Source organism: Gobius niger, assembly GCF_951799975.1.
Source record: "Gobius niger genome assembly, chromosome: 19".
Classification (NCBI taxonomy): domain Eukaryota; kingdom Metazoa; phylum Chordata; class Actinopteri; order Gobiiformes; family Gobiidae; genus Gobius; species Gobius niger.
Genome location: NC_136870.1, coordinates 394,549 through 413,429, shown reverse-complemented (window position 1 = coordinate 413,429; position 18,881 = coordinate 394,549). Strand labels below are relative to the sequence as shown.

At 43.5% G+C, this 18,881-nt stretch overlaps 1 protein-coding gene across 1 annotated transcript in view; it reads left to right on the top strand.

The window, feature by feature from the left end:
- The window catches only part of LOC306978999 (ras-related protein Rab-37-like), a 53,780-nt gene extending 35,124 nt beyond the window's left edge, over positions 1–18,656 (top strand). The window contains exons 2-9 of the mRNA XM_079577758.1: positions 8,106–8,216; positions 10,900–10,941; positions 11,045–11,111; positions 15,331–15,383; positions 17,205–17,270; positions 18,052–18,108; positions 18,185–18,261; positions 18,378–18,656. Of these exons, the coding sequence (XP_079433884.1) occupies positions 8,106–8,216; positions 10,900–10,941; positions 11,045–11,111; positions 15,331–15,383; positions 17,205–17,270; positions 18,052–18,108; positions 18,185–18,261; positions 18,378–18,483 (579 nt within the window). The 3' untranslated portion in view covers positions 18,484–18,656. The remainder of the gene's footprint in view (positions 1–8,105; positions 8,217–10,899; positions 10,942–11,044; positions 11,112–15,330; positions 15,384–17,204; positions 17,271–18,051; positions 18,109–18,184; positions 18,262–18,377) is intronic.
- Positions 18,657–18,881: the final 225 nt, after the last annotated feature.

Here is an 18,881-nt window from a genome sequence, read left to right as displayed (position 1 = left end):
ATTCGATTATATTTATATATTATTTTAGTAATAATTGAAATCAAGATTGTTCAAATCATTTTTTTGCCTTTTTAAATATATATATTTATTTATTTATTTATGGTTTATTTGGTAGGGACAGTGCAAGTTAATGAACAAGCCACACCGGATTGTAGCCTTAGGCTAATTTTCATCCGTCGTCCCCCATGCGCACGCTCAAGCACTAACCGCTGTGCTACCGTGCCGCCCATATATATATATATCATTCATTTATTAATCAACAAAAACTATGCAAAATATTTTCTTTGGACAATTAAGAAAAGTTAAATTCTAAACGAATCCTCTATTGAGAGAGCTCTGTCATACCTGCCCCCTTGCTTTGTTGTGAGATTGGCTCTTCTGAGGAGTTTTAGACTCAACCACAACCAGTGCCTGCGCAAAGGATATAGAGGCTTCTACACAGCTGTTCTCCTTTCAGCAAAAGGTGAGCACTTAGCGTTATCTCAAGAGCAACATATACATCCATCCATTTTCTTCCACTTCTGGGTCCACAGAAGGACGGCCTCATGGTTCTACCCGGGCCTGTTGGTCTCTCATAAGGAGCTTCTTTGTCTGACCACTCTGTGTCTGACCCGTCACCTATAGGACCTGTTTGCCCTGGGAGACCCTACAGGGGCACGAAGCCCCCGACAACAGAGCTCCAGGACCATTCAGGTGCTCAGACCCCTCCACCACGTTAAGGTGGCGGTTCCAGGAGGGGAGCAACGTATACAATTTCTTCAAATGATCTGCGACAAATACAACCGTTCAGCCGATCAGATGTGCTCAAACAAACCGCGCAGGAGGGATTTTCTGCACTTTGGACAAACGGGAGGGCATCCATAATAATCCTTTTTCTCGATTATGATATTTTTGTAATTATCGAAATCGTAATAGAATTTCGATTCGTTGGGCCTGATAAAAGTAGAAAACCACTATATAAATTGAGTCCATTTACCATTAATTGCACAGCCCTACTCTGGCGTCTGTGGCACCACTTAGTTTCCAAAATGAGCACATTAACAAGTTCATCTCATAATAAAACAAATAAGATAAATAAAAACAATCACTCATTTATTTGTGTCACACTGTTTGATCCATATGCCATTGTAGTGCTGCCCTCTACTGTCCTGACTGACTTCTTCATTCATTCATTAATATGCATGATGTCATATGCATTATTAAAACACATATTGATATGTGTTGTGTTTTAATATGCATTAAAAGTATTGATATACTGGAATAAAATGTATTGGTGTCGTATCGTTGAGCAAAATATCACGATATATCGCAACATTGATTTATTGTCACACCCCTAATTGCCCTACAATGAAAACTGCTGGATTCCCCAAGCATGCAGTATCTGCCCTTAACCAGTGTGAATGCTGACCTTTATGTACTGCATGTTCCTACAGTATATGAATATAATCCCAGCTGTATTGCATATCAAAGCACATTATCTGTGTGTCAGGGAAGAGTATGAGAGAAGAAGGGAGCTCACATTTCTGTTATTGCTGCATTAACATTCTCCATATGCGGCTGCTCCACATAATCCTCTTTTATGTAACCACTCTATATGAACAACAGCCCCCGTGGCTGACTCACTCAATGCTTTGTTATTTTCTAACAAATATTGTGATTAGGTTTCAATGTATGTATTTATTTGAACTGTCCTGAACACTGGGGTAATAGCATTAATGTTATATTTTACTAAGCCACTGAATTTTACCATACATTTGTTTTTATCAAAATGTACCAAAAGAAGTCTTTGGAACATTTTGGAATAATCAAGGCTAAAATGGAACTCAATTTGGAAGGTGAACGGAGCTTTTGCACATCACTTTGTTAGTACACATTAAAGGAATAGGCCACCGTTTTTACATACTGAGATATGTTCTTAGCTCACTTTAGCCGAGTTAATATATCCCCGTCTGGTCTTTGTCCGTGCGCTCACACATACGCAGCCTCTCCCACATGTCGCATAGCTCCAAAAAAGCTCACGATAGAAGCTACCAAGCTCTTCCACGTGTTCCCTATTTAAATAAAGTTACGTCAAGTGTTTTCATGCCAAGTATATTTACACAGAAATGTAACATGTCGATTTTATAAGCAAATAAAAAGGGGGACTATATTGTGAGGCGTAATGATACGAGGAGTAAAACGTCCGCGCAGTAACTCCTAAAGACTTCCCCGCTCACTTCCGTCAATATACTTAAATATATTGACGTAAATATACTTTGCATGAAAACACTTCACGTAACTTTATTTAAATAGGGAACACGTGGAAGAGCTTGGTAGCTTCTATCGTGAGCTTTTTTGGAGCTATGTGACATGTGGGAGAGGCTGCGTATGTGTGAGCGCACGGACAAAGACCAGACGGGGATATATTAACCCGGCTAAGGTTAGGTAAGAACATATCTCAGTATGTAAAAACGGTGGCCTATTCCTTTAAGTAAAAAAAATGGCTTGGATTAGGCGCATGATGAGTGAGGTGTTTTAAAAAGACAAAATTAGCAGCATAGATATCCTCAACATGATGCTTGCTGAACCACCTGTTGATGTGTGGTGCCCTCATTAAAGGGGAGTGTAATAACTGTTATACTCATAGTGGAGTGAAATCCATTTGGCTTTTTTTGCATTATATTTTATTTGCTGACATTTGTGAGGAAAAAGTAGATCACGCCCAGTCTTAAACCCAGAAGTAGCAGCAAAGCTAAACGCTGTCGTTCTTCTAAGACTGACTTTACCAACAAATAGCATAGTTAAGTTAGCAAATCAGCTGCCTGAATGTTCTATCCCCATTCAAATGAATGGTGAGGCCAGTCTCTGTATAAAAGTAATGAACATGCAGTTTATGACATCTATATCATTTATGTGCTTCCCTCCATCATTCACATATTTAAAGGAACAGGCCACCGTTTTTTCATACTGAGATATGTTCTTACCTGAGCTGAGACGAGTTGATACGTACTTGTCTGGTCTGTGTGTGTGTCTGTGGAAGAGCGTGGTCGCTTCTAACTTCACCCCCATTTGGAGCTATAGGAAAACATTGGGAGAGGCCAAATGCTAACAACATCTTTGGTCATTTTGCATGACTGAGCACACGCACAAAGACCAGACAGGTATGTATCAACTCGTCTAAGCTCAGGTAAGAACATATCTCAGTATGTAAACATGGTGGCCTGTTCCTTTAAGTTCTTCCATAAGGCATTATGTCGTGAAGGATAATGTTAACGCAACATCCTGCATACGACTAGACCATGGTCAGCAGGACTATGAGAAAGCTCAATAATTGATCCAAGTATAATAATGTCAAAAGTCAGTCTGTAAGTGGTGAGTTGGTTATTTTAGTAATTTTACACCTGATGTTAGTAAATACCAATAATAACTGACATAACTGATAGGACCAGTCTCCATCGTTTGTTGTTACTCACTTCTTTCAATATGTATTATTCTAGTAATGGTTGGTTAACCATATGTTTATTGTAATTTTCATTCATCTATTATGCAATTAGTAGGTTCAATAGAATCATCATTATTAACGTTATTATGTAGAAATTACATTTTCTTTTACATATTTTATCTTGTTACTACCTTAATGTCATTACATTTACGACATTCATTTTGACGTGGAAGAGGCTTATCAGAGTTGTGTAGGTCTTTGCTTTCAAATACACTGGCCTATAGGCTGTAAGCTCCAGTTGAGAACCTTTTAGATTTGGGGAAAAGCCAATACATGTCAGGTTAAAACAAAAGAGTTGCAGGTGAATGTATTCCATTTCCAACCTGAACTAAACCAAAAACAAACCAGAGGCCATGACGAAACCCCCATCAACTTAAATTACCCCGTGTCCCTGGTCCTGTCTCTTAATTGCTTCCTGTCTCCGTGGGGGTTCCGACCTCTGGTTACCACGGCAACTGTGTCGTCAAAGCTCTGAAACGACAACACGCATCTTCACACGCATTCGGTTACATGTTAACAGCCTCTGGGCAAAAGCGCTGGCAAATTCGTCAATATTAAGATTTATGACAACCCGGCTGTCGTCAGCGCGGCTGGAAAATCAATATGATTCTAACTTTATGACTGTGTGTGTGTAGATAAAGAAGTATACCATGACTTTCCATCTCTTCTTTTCATAGCTTCAATAACAGAGCTTTACACACAGCTGCTGCTGCAGAAGAAGAAGCTGTGAATTCAAAACCATTTTGGCATGTGTGTTTGTTTATGTATGAAATCAATTGCTGACAGTGGTGTTATTGAAAATATTCCAATGTTATATTGTGTGTTCATGTGGTCCTCGGGAACTCGGGCGACCGACTTCCCCAGTTGAATTCACTCAACTGGGGAAAACGACTGAGGAACTCGGGTCAAAACGAGCTTCCTGACCTCCGCTCCTGACTGCGGAAATCAGATGATTTGTTCTTATATCGACTAATGTGAGCTTTTTAGTTAAAGGCACACTGCGTAACATTTTGGACTATACTGTTGCCATCAATACAAAACAAGCTCCTAATGAGCAGCTCAACACAGAAAATGCTATTACTGCAGTGGATAATCAAAGAATGGATTTGGATGAGGACCTAACCTGTTTAAATCTCTAATTATTCTGACTTGAGTCAACATCTCCATGGAGACGAGCTGGAGACGTACCCACTCCCGGTAAAGTTACACTCATGTCTTAGGAGGGGTGAGCCGTTCAATGAGGAAAATATCTGTCATAAAATAAATGCTTATATTTCAATTTGATTTATTGGGTGAAATGTTTCGCAATGTGGCTTTAAACACTGCTACGTTTTTGAGTTTAGTGCGAGCTGTCGTCATCCTTGTAGTAACAAAATTGCGAGTAAAATGCCTGACATCAACGTTAGCAAAAAGTACATTTACGTGATATTTTTTTTGTAAACTAACAAACAACTAACAAAGCTTTTGAGACGCAAAGCACAATTAAATGATTATCTCAGCTAAGCGCTAAAAGATGACCATGACAAAAACCACATGACACAAACCAAGTGGGGAAAAACGAGCGCCCCAGTCCACATAAATGCACCAATGTGACTTACCAAACTGTTTTGAAATCGTTTCTTTCTAAACTTCAAATCACATTATCAACATGATTGTTAGTGCAGTATGATGATTCAAAGTGATTTTTTCCGTTTTGTTATTTTGTCTTTTCTGTCAGAAAGACCAAACCGTGATAGAAATGACAAAATGTCACATTTCTGTAAAAATCGTCAGAAGTGAAGTATTACACTGCGCGGTGTGCGTATGTGACGTCATTGTCTCCAGTTGGTTTGTGTTCACAGATGAGCATTTAACTGAGCTAACATTTTAGTGTTAGCGTCTTAAAAGGGTTGTGGGTTTTTGCAAAATTTGGTCCTCCAACGACTGCTCAAAATAAACTTAAAGGAACAGGCCACCGTTTTTACATACTGAGATATGTTCTATCCTGAGCTTAGACGAGTTGATACGTACCTGTCTGGTCTTTGTGTGTGCCTTTGGCCTCTCCCAGTATATCCAAACGAGGGGGAAGTTGGAAGCTACCACGCTCTTCCACAGGCACAAAGACAGACAGGTACACATCAACTCGTCTAAGCTCAGGTAAGAATATATCTGTTGGGTGGCCTGTTCCTTTAAGAAAACAGCAGAGTTTAACTAAAAGGCTCACATTAGTCGATAAACACAAGTTGAGAAGCTCGTCTTGACCTGAGTTCCCCAGTTGAGCGAGTGTTCATGTGCATTATTCAAGCGGGATTAAACATGTTCCCAGTTCCAGAGGACCACATAAACGCTGCAGTTAGCAAGCTATTCCTAATATTAGCCTTAAACATTAAATACACTCAGAATACACCCACCAAGACAATATTTGTCTTCAATATTTGTGCATTCAAAAGAAATATGAGTTGTTGACGAGCAAAATGTGTCGTCCTGAGGGACTCCTCCCTGGGGAGGTGCTCCAGTTATGTCCCATTGGGAGACGGGCTCTTTTTGTGACCAACACAAATTGTTGGATGAAGTTGGTCAGAGTAGCAGGTAAAATCATTGGTGCACAGCAGACTCAGCTGACCTTTACAGCCAGAGGGTTGTACGTAAGGAGTTTAACCTCCTCCCCTCCGGACGCAGGCTCAGAATGCCCTGTACTGGAACTGGTCGGGCCAGGGCCTCTTTTATTCCAGAGGCTGTTGCAAAGATAAATGATCATATTTTGCTCACTGAAGCTGCTGCAAATGAGGCTTTATTTGATCTTCTGCTGATGGTCTCTCAGCTTCAGAGCCGGACTGATGATGCTGTGACTGTATGATCTTTGTCCCAAACACAATTGTTGTCTCACCATGTGTTCTTGTTTGTTTTTGCTTTATCATGTGTGGACTCCTGCTGCATAATCATTTCCTTCGGGACAGTAATAAAGTTGAACCTTGAACCTTGAACCTTAGGGCACACAGGAGGCCTGGGATCACACGGAGGAGCTGGAGGAAGTGTCTTTAAAAGTCCTCTTGGAAAAGAGAAGACGAGGATGAATTTGCATTTCCTGAGTGCTGGTTTTGAATATTTGAACTCTCTGTTTGTCATCAAAAAGAGGGAAAGAGGAGCACTTCCTGGACCTCCAAGGAGCCCGTCAGAGAGGGAAGGAAGGAGTTCATAAAAGAGTAATTCAACAAGTGTACTAGTCTGCAATGAGTAAAGTCAACTCGTATTTCATATCAGAAAATGACATGCCAAAATTTAACCTCTTAACCCCCGCCTGAACCGAGGGAATTTTTTCCAGTTCAGCTTTACCCAAATCTAAAAGCTTCTGGACTGGAGAGCAACAGTGTAATGCCTCATTTGAAAGCTGAGATCTACAAAAGTGATCGTAACTTTTTTGTCACATCGCCAGTGTTTTCGTCACATTTTTTTTGGTTGTGTCTTTTATTCATCCCTTTTTTTCATTGCGGTTTGTCATGTTTTTGTAGCTTTTTGTTGCATTTTCATCCTTGTTTTTAACGCTATTTTGATGCTTTTTTTTAAAGCTTTCATATTTGGGTAAAGCCAAACTGGTTTCAGGTTGGGGTTTGGACACGTGTCATGATTTCATGTGGCCCCTTTGAGGAGAACGAATTCCTGAGTATGTACAAAAAAAGTACGTCTCCAGCCCATTCCTGTGCGGCGTTATGGATTTTTAAAAAAATAACCAGTTTGCTAACTCCAGCCACTAGGGGGCAGCTTAAATTAAAAAAAGAAAGAATTCCACACGTGTCCAGAAGAGGGCACTGACATAATAAGAGATCAGGATATAAACAGCATATTATAGCCACGTGATAAATGGTCAGTCTGCCCCAGGGCGGCTGTGGCTACAATAGTAAGTTACTGCCATTGAATGTGGAGTGAATGAATAATGACTTAATGTAGCACTTTGAGAAGCATGTGACACAGGCTGATAAAGCACAATAAGTCTAAGCTGTTATTTATGAGGTCACAGTCCTTTACAATATAATGCGGCCAGTGACCCGCCGTGGGGGCTGAATTTCGCCCTCGACCCTGACGACTTCGACACCCCTGAACTGAAGTTTGCTTCTTTGCAGAGAGATACAAACTGCAGCCTTGAAGAAGCTGATTGGATAGTTGTATATGAAATAACTGTCTCAAAGGAATCATCTTCGCCATCTGACACCAGTGACTCATTCCACTCTTGTTTGTATCCATTGTCATGCTGGATACAGTGTTACGATATCTTATTGTTTTAACCTCCTAACACATTTATTTCAGCGTTTTGACAGTTTTTTCTTTTTTGAACATTTCTGTAGACTTTAAAAGCCGAGCAGAGAGCGCCCTTGTGTCAGAGCCTCCTTGTGTGCGTAAACATGTGACGCACTCTGAATAGCGGTGAGCAGACGTGCGTGGGCACTTGTGAGTAAAGTATTGACTGCTGCTGGCACTCGTCCTTCATGTCTTCTTTGAAAGGTTACCTCCGCCGCTCCTGTGAGTCACTCCGCTTGCCCGTCTCCGGGAGCTCCGATGTCTTCTAAGTGACGCAGGAGGAATGACTCACGGTTCAAACTCAGAAACGGAACAGGAGAGTCTAAAAATGTTATGTGTTTTTTGTTTGTAGACCATCCTGGTGGGAGACAGCGGCGTGGGGAAGACCTCGCTCCTGGTGCAGTTCGATCAGGGTAAATTCATCCCCGGATCCTTCTCGGCCACGGTGGGCATCGGGTTCACGGTGAGCAATGAAAAGAAAAGTCCAAAAAGTGACAACATGGCAGCAACAACACGAGGAAAATGGTCCGTTTAGTCTTAGCTTTCAAATGAGCTGTTACTCTGGCCTGTAAGCTGTAACCTTTTAGATTTGGGTAAAGCTGAAATGGAGAAGATGCACTCGGTTAAGCCGGGGGTTAAGAGGTAACGTCTTAGTTTTAATGTCAGAGCAAAGAAAAAAGAGCAAACACCTTTGCCATGCTTATTTAAGGAGGTTAATTCGAGTTATTTCTTGGAAATTATTACTACAGCACGGTGCTCCGTTGTCTTTCACACGCTTATTCATTCATAAATATTGACATGTTTGGTATCCACGTGTAGCATGAAAGGTGTGATCAAGATGACGCTGTAATCCAAATATGGTCATTTCCTTCGTGGGAAACAGCATCGGCTAAAGACGATTTGGAAACGGTACAAAAGCGGCCGTTTTGGACTTGACAATATCTTTAAAGTGTTTTTCTAAGGGATTTTTTTCCAATTATTCCTATCAGATGAATTTGAACTTTGAACTGCAACACTAATATATATCTTGTTCAAAAACAACAAGATCCAAAATCCTAGTGATTGGCGAGTGAAGTCTTGTAACACTTTGGGCCTTTCCGAAACCGCTCCCTCCTCCCTCACCCCCTAACACTCAGTCTGCTCGAGCCCGCGGAGTGGAGTTCTGTCCGAAATGGACCCCTCAGTGAGGGGGGGTGGGACCCCTCAGAGGGGGGAGTGGGAGAAAAGCTCCTTCTCAGCGAGTCTGCATCGACACCACACTTAACAGGTGTGTGTTACACCGGAGAGCAGTCCCACAAGCAACACACCAAACAACTTTAGTTCCGCCTTTATTTAGGGCCTAAGTGTTCATTTCAACAACTTTATCGTCATATAGACGTTTATTAATGAAAAAGAAAGCGACAGTGAGACTTAATATGAGGAAAGGTTCTCACTTGTGAGTTTGAATAAGCTAAATGATATAATGTAAATATGACATATTTGAATCTGAATTACTTTGTTAACTCATAAGAGAACCTTTTATTTATTTAAAAGTATGATCAGTCAAATTTGTGATTTTTGCCACATCGTGAGGGAGAGGGAGAGTGCGTCTGTTGAGTGAACGCTGGAGGTGCCCTCACTGAGGCCTGAGTGGAAGGGTGTAGGGGAAGGGAGGAGGGAATGGTTTCGGAAAGGCCCTTTGAGACTTTCTTACCAAAAAAGTGTTGTATGCTTTGAAGTCTCTGAGCCGTTTCATTCTGTTTGAACACTGACCTCTTGTGGACAAACTCATTTTGACACTATTTGCTGTAGATGGCACTCCTTTCCCTCGCCTGATCAGCTCCACGTCTGCTTTTGTGTCTGTTCAAAAGCAGGACTTTGTAAAGAAAAAGAAAATATATAACATGTATTCTGGCTCACAGCCACTTTCTCCACATGAACACAGTAAAATGGTAAATGTGTGAAATACAGCACATTTATTTATCTATGACTAATGATTTACATCGCTATGTGGACGAGGAAACATCCGTTGTTTAGGCCTCGCCGCTAAAGGCAGCTCAGTGAGACGCTCTGAGCAGATGACCCGCTTTAAGACACGATACGCAGCTCACAGATTGAAGCCGTTTTCGAGACAGTCACGTGACCAGGTGTTTCTGAAAGAGGCTCCGACGCAGTGTTTCGAAGCATCTGCTTCAGGAAGAGCGATACAAGCTCCGAAGCGCTGAGTTTTCTGGCCATCACTACAAAATCCCCATCTGACAAGATCTTTGTAATTAATATGCCAACAAAGTAAAACCCTAAATCAGGGGTCCTCAAACTTTTTTCTCTGGGGGCCACATTGTCGTTCCTGACTGTGATGGAGGGCTGGGCCGGGTTGGCTATAACAGGGTGGCGGGTCAGACAAAGAGCGGTTCAGAAGCCCCTTATAAGAGACCAACAGGCCCGGTTAGAACCATGAGGCCGTCCTTCTGTGGACCCACCACCTGCAGGAGGAGCCATAAGGAGCTGGTGCACAACGGAAAAGTGAAAGAAAATGGATGGATGGATGGATGGATGGATGAATTATATAGGGCTTCACTTTAAAATTTAAGTAGCCCAACTTTGCAGCATGTCTTGGCGGAACTCCAACAAAATCTCAATCTTAAATATTTGATTGAGTGGAGGACTACAACTCTGCAGCACACTCCATGGTTCTGAAATCCGTGCATTAAGACAACAGTGGAACACGCTGGGAGCACTTACACAAATGTGACCTTGAACAACCACTCTTTACTCAGCCATAAACCACATTATCTTGTTCTGTCAGCGCCGTCCGTGACCAAAGAGCTTTTCATGTGCCCTTGCAATTCTTACAGACTTTTCCTTCAAACGTATATGAAGAGCAGTAGGCTTTTCCAAGCTGATTAGGAAACATCCGATTCCTTTTAAAAACCGTCATTGTTCCTTTGCATTTGGAAAGTCTATCCTTTTCAATGGACTATTTTGAGCTTTTTACCATGTTACAATGTTCTTTCAAAAACAGACCTGGACAGACCTGAATTATTATCATTATTATTTTGAAAGGATTTTAAGTATCTCATTTCCAAGTTGTAAAAGAATAGATAACATTCAAATCCACGCTCTGTATCATGGATTTTTCTGAGTGCTCTTTCTTTGTCGTTCCACAGAATAAAGTGGTGTCGGTGGACAACGTCAAAGTCAAACTGCAGGTCAGTCAACGCCTCCCTCTCATTTCGGAACCCAAATCCAGCAGGTGCTATTTTTGGAACAGTGGCCGGCCTCCTCTTTCAGTGTTCTGTTTGTTTCTTTCAGATTTGGGACACGGCTGGACAGGAGCGCTTCAGGAGCGTCACGCACGCCTATTACAGAGACGCACACGGTGAGAATTCAAATGTACCGTGCATAATTATGGCTTATGCACCTGGCATCAAATAAGCAGGAACCTCCCTCTCTCCTGGTACAGCTGCCTTTTTCTGTGAACTACATGTGTGGTTGCTGCTCCACATTGTTTTACTGGTTGCTTTTGTACGTGTTTTTGTGGAGGTTCAGCTGATTTTTTCCATAATAGTCCAGAAGAAACAGCTAGCTTTTGAGCTAAAGACCTTGAGACCTACAAATTTGTTCTTCTGAAACACTGAAGAGGCACCAAGAGCCCCCACACCTGCCTAACAGAGGAGGCGTCACAAGAAGAGCTACAGGAAACAAAAAGGGACAAACGAGGAAGTATCCGGGCAAGACTCACAGCTACGCCACACAGTTATGCCACACATGCCGTCTGTCCCTTCTGTTGCTGTCTGGCTAATGGATGTTCACTGGAGAAAGCTCTTCCCAGAAGATGGTGAAAGACTGTTGTGGAGCGGAGGGAGCTGTGCAGGAGGAAGAAGAAGGAGGTGGAGGAGCTGACCAGTGCAGGACACCACGCTCTGAAACAGGGACAAACCCAGGAGGCAGTGTACCGTTTCAGAGGATCAGAGGAGACTGAAGCCAGCCAGGCTTTTTCCTGGTGCTACGGTTTCCCCGATCTCCATAAACATGCTGGTCAGGTTGAATGGCAAAATGAAGCACTTACTTACTTACTTAAAGGACCATTTATTCTCTTCAGGGATTGTGTTGGTTTGCATAATGGTTTGTGGGCACTTCTATTACGTAACAAAATCTAGGAAAGGAGAGCACTTCAACACTACAAGTAAACAAAGTGGACAGGATTACTCCAAGCTGTGTGACTGAAGCATAGCACTGATATTTTTGAGGAAAAAACATGGTTATGGGCGGGGCGTTATGACCTAAAATGTGTATCACAATATAAATTCACACTGGTGTAACTGTTCCCCCGGCCTAATGGCATGCTCAAAAAATGACATGTATGAATTGTATGAGATCAATCAATCAAACTTTATTTATAAAGCGCTTTTCATACCGAAAGGTATCACAAGGTGCTTTACAGATTACAACATTTAAAACAATACGCCTGGCACACCCTCCCATATATATATATATTTTATATATTAGGATTATAAATAGATTAGTCAGTTAAAAGCTAAGCTCAAAAGGTGGGTCTTGAGCTGCTCTTAAAAACATGAACGTTCTCTGCAGCCCTGAGCTCCTCCTCAGCCCTGAGCTCCTCCTCAGCCCTGAGCTCCTCCTCAGCCCTGAGCTCCTCCTCAGCCCTGAGGAGGAGCTCAGACCTGAGCTCCTCCTCAGCCCTGAGCTCCTCTACAGCCCTGAGCTCCTCCTCAGCCCTGAGCTCCTCCTCAGGTGGTTCCAGAGGCGAGGGCCGTAACACTGGAAAGTCGCCTCACCATGAGTCTTTCTGTTGACTTTAGGAATAACTAGGAGACCCCTGAGGAGGAGCGAAGGGGCCGTGAAGGTTCGTAAGGTAAAAGCAGTTCTGAAAGATAAGAAGGACCAAGACCATGAAGACATTTAAAAAACATTAAAAGAACTTTAAAATCGATCCTGAAACACAAGGGGCCAATGCAGCGATTCTCAAACCGGTGTAATGTGGTCCCGCCTCCTGGTCTTCATCAGGTGTAATGTGGTCCCGCCTCCTGGTCTTCGTCAGGTGTAATGTGGTCCCGCCTCCTGGTCTTCGTCAGGTGTAATGTGGTCCCGCCTCCTGGTCTTCGTCAGGTGTAATGTGGTCCCGCCTCCTGGTCTTCGTCAGGTGTAATGTGGTCCCGCCTCCTGGTCTTCAGGACATGAGCTGCTGAATTTTGTAAAAGTTGTAAACCTGAGATCCTCTTTTTGGGAAGACCAGAAAGCAGGGCATTACAGTAGTGGATGTGACTGGTGATAAAAGCATGCATGAGCGTCTCTGTGTTGGCCCAAGAGAGAATGGGGCGACTCTGGCCATGTTCTTTAGATGGTAAAAACCTGTCTTTGTGATATTCTTAATGTGTGGAATAAAAGTCAGCTCAGAGTCAAAGATCACACCCAGGTTCTTCACCTGTGAGGAAGGATTCATAGACAGTGACTGTAGTTTGGGTAAAAGTCTCTCTCTCTGGGCCGATGATTAACATTTCAGTTTTGTCCTGGTTAAAGCAGTACTAAGTAACTTATTTACCTTAATAAATCCTTTCCGTAGTCCCTGTGGGGGTGATACAAGTGTTTATGGGATGATTGGAGGGTCTTTCATCTCCCCCTGGTGTCTCTGGCCAGAAAACCATGTTTGCAACTTGGACACGAAGTCCTGGTTGAGTTTTTCTGACTGCTGAAGTTTGAGGTCATTGGTACCGGCGTGGATCACTACTGTGGAGATTGTAGGATGATTTTGGAGGATGTTTGGGACAGAGTTATTGATGTCCTGCACGAGAGCACCTGGGTGGCAGGAGGTGTGGCCGTTGATGACTCTCACATCGCGCACCATCGACGTACCGAGCACAAGCACTGATGGATTTGGCTTCACCACGGCCAGAGCCGGGCTCCGATCCACAACCACAGCGGCAGCGCGCTCAGGCTCCGTGCGGTTCAGCGCGGGCCCGGACGGAGTAGCAGGCGTTTCCCCCCGCTCATCCCGAGCACTCGGCCCCAGCATGCACGGAGGGGAGGCGGTGGAGGCCCCTGGGCCATCGGCAGTTTGCGGACTCGAGGTGCGCGATGAGTTGCTCTGGTCTCCGGGCAGTGTCTGTGTACCACACTCACATGATGTTCGTGGGCAGCCCAAGTCCGGAAACTGGCTCTCATGCCATAAGCCTCCAGGTGGTGATCTGACCGAAGCTGGCAGTCCGCTGCCGGTGGAAAGCCGTCGAGGGGGGGTCTCGGACTGAGTTAGCCCCGGCTGCGTTGCATGACGAGTGGGCAGAGGAGGAAAATTCTCGTTGTCCAGGATGTCGAATCTGTTTTCCAGCGCTCCGCCATCGGCGTGATGGGGGGCAGACTTACAAGGAGCTTTGCTGGCTCCAGGGACTACTATCCACTTGTCTGACTTCCGTGGGGTCGAACTAGTTGGACGTTTGGGCTTAGTATCGATTTGGAGCCAGTAGTTCACACTGCCGGGGACATGGCAGGAGGCGGCCTGCTGACGTGGACAGGTAGCGTCATTGGAGACGTCACCGGAAGAATGCACCGTGTCAGCGAGCTCCGCACTGGTGGGACTGGTTTGAGTTTTCCCACGATTATCTCCGAGTCCCTTTCCTCCTGGATTTTAAACAACATGGAAATCCTCTGCTCCAGATCAGCAAATCTTTGGCTCAGATCAGCACAGTCCCTGCAACTGGGCGTGGAGGTGAGCGTAGTAGCCATAAGCTAGCTGCCGGTTAGCACAAGTCCACGCTGAGGTTAGCCTCCGGTTAGCACAAGTCCACGCTGAGGTTAGCCGCCGGTTAGCACAAGTCCACACTGAGGTTAGCCTCCGGTTAGCACAAGTCCACGCTGAGGTTAGCCGCCGGTTAGCACAAGTCCACACTGAGGTTAGCCTCCGGTTAGCACAAGTCCACGCTGAGGTTAGCCGCCGGTTAGCACAAGTCCACGCTGAGGTTAGCCGCCGGTTAGCACAAGTCCACGCTGAGGTTAGCCGCCGGTTAGCACAAGTCCACACTGAGGTTAGCCTCCGGTTAGCACAAGTCCACGCTGAGGTTAGCCGCCGGTTAGCACAAGTCCACACTGAGGTTAGCCTCCGGTTAGCACAAGTCCACACTGAGGTTAGCCGCCGGTTAGCACAAGTCCACGCTGAGGTTAGCCTCCGGTTAGCACAAGTCCACGCTGAGGTTAGCCTCCGGTTAGCACAAGTCCACGCTGAGGTTAGCCTCCGGTTAGCACAAGTCCACGCTGAGGTTAGCCGCCGGTTAGCACAAGTCCACACTGAGGTTAGCCTCCGGTTAGCACAAGTCCACGCTGAGGTTAGCCTCCGGTTAGCACAAGTCCACGCTGAGGTTAGCCGCCGGTTAGCATAAGTCCACGCTGAGGTTAGCCTCCGGTTAGCACAAGTCCACACTGAGGTTAGCCTCCGGTTGGTAAAAACGAACGGGAACCCTGAGGTTTGAGAGAAAGTTTTGTTAAAATCAGCTAAAACTGCACTTGTGTAAGAGCTCGTCTGAGCTGGCAACGAAAACGCAGACGGCGATTGAAGGACTGTATATGACCTGACTGTGTCTCCACAGCTCTGCTTTTGTTGTATGACATCACCAGCAGATCTTCCTTCGACAACATCAGGGTGAGTAACAACTTTAGGTCTGGCAGACAATTGGCATTTAGACTCCACCATTTTGACCAAAATAATATAGTAATAATATTTTATATAGGGCTGAAACGACAAATCAACTATTTTAGTAATCGATGAATCGTTTTCTGGTTCACACAGACTTAAATGGAGCAAAAATGACATTAAAAATGTAGTATTTTTGATGAAAACCTACTGTGTTTTTATAGTTGGGGTCTGTAGTTTTTTGTACATTTAAAATTTCATGAATAGAGCCTCCAACAAACCCTTTTAGTTTACTCCATCAACACATCCTCAAGCAGCGCCACTTAAGCTATAAACTATAAAATCTACGTGTCACTGACGGCTGGTGAACATGGGCCTGTAGATACTCTCTGTCACTGCATCCAACAGATCAGTTTGTGGATGCAAAACAACTTTATCCAACTAAACTCAGACAAAACTGAGATCATTGTTTTTGGCCCACAGGCACAAAGAGAAAGTGTTATCAGTCACCTTGAGTCTCTCTCTCTAAAACCAAAAAATCAGGTTAGAAATCTAGGAGTAATCATGGACTCAGACCTGAACTTAAACAGCCACATCAAAGCAACAACATCAGCAGCTTTTTACCATCTGAAAAACATTGCTAAGATCAGAGGAATAGTGTCAAAACCAGACTTAGAGAGACTTATCCATGTGTTTGTCTCCAGCAGGTTAGATACTGTACCGGCTGCTCACTGGCCTCTCTAAACGAGCTATCAGACAGCTACAGTACATCCAGAACGCTGCTGCTCGAGTCCTGACAAGAACCAGGAAATACGACCATATTAGTCCAGTGCTCCGGTCTCTGCACTGGCTTCCTGTCACTCAGAGAATAGACTTTAAAACAGCTCTGCTTGTTACAAGTCTTTTCATGGTTTAGCTCCAAAGTCCATCTCTGACATGTTAGAGCCGTATGAACCATCTCGGGCCCTGAGAACTTCAGGGAGGGGCCTCCTGGTGGTTCCCAGAGTCAATAATAAACACGGTGAGGCTGCGTTTCAGTTTCATGCAGCTAAAATCTGGAACAGTCTTCACGAGGATGTGAGACAGGCCTCAACTCTGACAATGTTCAAATCCAGGCTGAAAACAGTTCTTTTTACCAATGCATATGACTGAAAGTATTTTATCTGCACTCTTGCCTTTAACTGTAATTGATTAATTTTATGTTGATGTTTTTATTGATTCTATTTGTTTTCAACTGTGAAGCACTTTGAATTGCCTTGTGTATGAATTGTGCTCTACAAATAAACTTGCCTTGCCTTGCCTTGCCTAAAACTCCTACACCATTCACTGCCAAGCGATTAATCCTAAAAATAATCGATAAATTAATCGATTGCAAAATAATCATTAGTTGCAGTTGTTTTATTTAGTGGTGGAACTGGGAATTACATTTTGTATTGAGTTAATTACAGGCCTGTAATTAATTAATCACAATTAATCACATTGAAAACCAAAAACCTAAATGATTCAATAATTAGAGAGAAGCATCAGTTTAACCACAAATGTATTTATTATTGTTAATCTGTATAGTTATTCAAGTAACAGAGGCAAAATGTATCTATAGCTATTGAGCTTTAAGTGCTTTAGGAACTCAGATCACTCATGTAACCTGTAGAGTAGACAACTTAGACAACTTAGTCAACTTAGACAACTTAGACAACTTAGCTACATAAAAAAAAAAGCATTCTCTGAATCACAAGCTCCATTACGCTGCTTGTTTAATGGAAATCGGCCTCATATTCAGTGGATATAGTTACTGTCTCAGATGGAGAACCTAATGTGTCTTTGTGGCAGGCCTGGCTCACGGAGATCCACGAGTACGCTCAGAGCGACGTCGTCATCATGTTGCTGGGAAACAAGGTGAGAGTGGGAAGCACAGGATGTCCGTGCTCAACTTTCTACACCCCTGACAATGTCTGATTCAGGATGCCGCTGTGTTTAGAATAGAAGGGCTTCCAGAGACACTTTTATCCTTTTCCACTCGTTTGGTTTTATTCAGCCTCAGAGATGGCGCTTAGATTTGTCAAGCTTCAATTTCTTATTGGGGCGGCACGGTAGCGCAGTGGTTAGCGCTCACACCTCACAGCAAGAAGGTCCGGGTTCGATTCCCACCAGGACGGGGCCTTTCTGTGTGGAGTTTGCATGTTCTCCCCGTGCCTGCATAGGTTTCCTCTGGGTACTCCGGTTTCCCCTACTACTAAAAACATGTACAATAGATTCCCCTCTGGGGCCAGGACTCCCCTGAAAAAGAAATTCTAATCTCAGTGGGACTATCCTGGTTAAATAAAGGTCAATAAAATAAAAATAAAACATAAATTGTAAGAGGGCATTATTGCCTAGGGCTAGGTACAATTAAACGATACCAGTATGGTATAAAAAAAAAGTTTAGGTACTGCTGGTATTGAAAAGATTAAAGCGTCGAAAGCAGGTACCGTAAAAATATGACACCGCTAGAGACAAAGTTTTGAAATAGTTTCGTTAGGGACAGCATTCAGCTCAGATCAATGATGAATGCAATCTGCAGAAAACGACTTGATTTTCTTTTTGTTTGTTAGTAAACCATCCTCAAAGCTGTACAGCACACAGGTGGATGGCGAGGATTCCTGATTTGCTCTCTGTCTTTGTTGTTGTTTTCCTTCAGGCGGACATGAACAGTGAGCGAGCCATCCGGAGAGACGAAGGGGAGCGACTAGCCAGAGTAAGCCTTTTGGTACAACCTCCAGACAATAAACCGAAAAACAACAATTCACTATGATTCTTTTGTTTGTCTTAAGGAATATTCTGTCCCTTTTATGGAGACAAGCGCAAAGACCGGAGTCAATGTCGAGCTGGCTTTCACTGCAGTGGCCAAGTGAGTGCATTTTTATCACGCCAATAAGAGTGGGCACCAGAATTGCCTTTTTTGTTTTTTACAGCGACAGGTTTGTAATAATTCACTTCTTTGTTTTTTGCTGTTGATGCTTTTAGAGATCTGAAGAGCCGGGCCATCCAACACCCCAATGAACCCAAGTTTAAGATCCACGAGTACATCGAAGCAAAGAAGGAGAAGTCCGGCTGCTGTAGCTACTTCTGAGCCCCTCCCCTTTAATTCAGACGTCTGTCAGAGCTGCGAGGACGGGAACATATCATCCCTTCAAGTCACTCAAAATGACTAAACTGTTTTTCCTTTCGGGAACACCCAGATGATCTCAAATATGGGCCATGCTTTAAAGTTGAAAGACTTCTTCAACCGTTTTTTCCTTTATCTTTTAAATTTTTCTTTTTTCTTTTAAATGCCAGTCTGAGCTAGCCTGGCCAGCCACACTCTCCTGCTCTTAAAAGTCAGATGATTTAAATGTGTAACGCGGCTCTCCAATGCAGAGGACAATCAAATCGTCTATCATTCAGAACAAACTTCTCTGACAAGCAATTAAAATAGTTTTGTTGATTTGTTGTTGATATTTTCAGTGCAATATTTCTCGTTAAATTGGA